General features: G+C 43.5%; 1 protein-coding gene across 1 annotated transcript in view; it reads right to left on the bottom strand.

The window, feature by feature from the left end:
• LOC101851495 (histone-lysine N-methyltransferase 2D) overlaps positions 1-1,758 on the bottom strand; it is a gene marked incomplete in the record, with an annotated part of 133,213 nt that overhangs the window by 63,231 nt on the left and 68,224 nt on the right. The window contains 1 exon segment of the mRNA XM_035969573.1: positions 43-123. Coding sequence (XP_035825466.1) covers positions 43-123 — 81 coding nt within the window.

The raw sequence follows: 1,758 nt of genomic DNA, 5'->3' as shown, positions 1-1,758 counted from the left end.
TGGGTGTGTGGGTGGGTGGTGGTGGTGGTGCCTCCGACTTACCGGGAAGTTAAGCATGAAGGGTAAAGCCCACGGCGCCCGAGGCAAGAGTTTGTTACGCCTAAAGGCCATCATGGTAGCTCGCTGTTGCCATGATGAGGTGGTGAGGGGAGGGCGGTAGTACAGGAGTGAGTTGTGAGTGAGTACCACAATGGTTGAGTGATCGACAGGGACAGAGCCAGAGACGAGGGGAAAGGGGCAAGGGGGGTAGGTGACACAGGACAGTTCATAGAGAGACTTGGCCACACACAGAAATCAAATGATAATCAATAAACGATGACATTTGTAAAGAAATACAAGAGAAGTGCAGGCAGAAGTTTCTGGGTGCTTTCTGAAAAATCTAGCAAGGGGCCCCTAGCATAGATCTGTCACAGAACTCCAAACTGAGCAGCATAATGATCGGTGTACTTTGCAGTCACTTAAACGCCATTGCATTTCGCTCCATTTCAACAATGCATTCTTCCGAATACCAAAATCAACAGTCGATCTTTTTTGCACTGTCGCTAGACATTACAGTCTGTACTTGGATAATTCCAACCAGTGCTGCAATGCCTGACAAATCACATCTGTCCACGAAGCATATGTCACTTCAAACACTGCTCATTAGCGAGCATTATCACTGGCACCATGGTGTAAAACAACCATTGCTTGAAGGCATGATGACAACAAATTGTACGAATTGTGACAAGATGAGTCATGCCACGAAAAACCAAGATGCTCCAGAAACAATTCATGAAATATAGTCAGCCATATGCTAGAAACCCCTTGAGAAGAGCTAGAGCGAAAAAAAAAAAAAAACCAAAGTTCATTCCACCAACCTTGCGTATATGACGAGTATAAATAAATAAATAAATGAATGAATGAAGCAGACAGGAAAAAACACAAATATGAGAGCTGCAACTACAAGGGGAAGGCTGCAACTTTCTGACTTTAAGTGATCACAAGAGGTAGTCAGTGGGGGGGCAAAGAAACCCAGACTCACACATCCTAACCAACATTCTTCTTCTTATCTTACATCATCAGGCTGAGACCTGGACAAAATCCTGCTTTCGTGAAACCCAACTACATAAAACTAATCTAGTTCAACTACGTTCCCCCAGTCTCCCTTTTCAAACAGTTCACACCATCCTCCTTTTCATAAATGACAACATATTACCTCCACTGTTCTCGGCAAAATGCAAACACAGCAAAAATTCAGCAACCCTGACCTTTTCGCATCCACCTCAATATCTACTTAACCTGTCTAGTTAAATTTTTTTCTTTTTTAAATTCCAGTTCATATGGAACACACTTGCGTAAAACTATTTCATTTAAAATGAAGATATAAAAGTGCAAAGCCCTCCAGAAAAGGCTAGGAAAGGCATGATAGCACAATCAATTTTATTTCCACTTCCAACTTCACAACCTTCCCCTTCCCTTAACAAAACAGACTCTTGTGACTTGAGACCAAACCTCCTGACATGACCACGACCTCTCTGACCGGACACCTCCAGCCCACAGACTTATACCGTCCACCACCAAAAGCAGCAGTTGCCAGCCTTCCCCCTCCTGCGACCTGGACAACACACTGGTGACCAAACCTCAACCTTTCACACACAGCTACGCAGAGATAGCTTGACCACCGCTGGGCAAACATGCCAGTCATTACAAAAGCAGAAAATGAATAAATATTTTAAAAAATAAAAACCACAAGAAAAAGAAAAATAAACGAACACCCCC

The sequence above is a fragment of the Aplysia californica genome, unplaced genomic scaffold, assembly GCF_000002075.1.
Source record: "Aplysia californica isolate F4 #8 unplaced genomic scaffold, AplCal3.0 scaffold00157, whole genome shotgun sequence".
Classification (NCBI taxonomy): Eukaryota; Metazoa; Mollusca; class Gastropoda; order Aplysiida; family Aplysiidae; genus Aplysia; species Aplysia californica.
The sequence above is the reverse complement of the archived record's forward strand: the minus strand, read 5'-3'. Positions and strand labels throughout refer to the sequence as shown.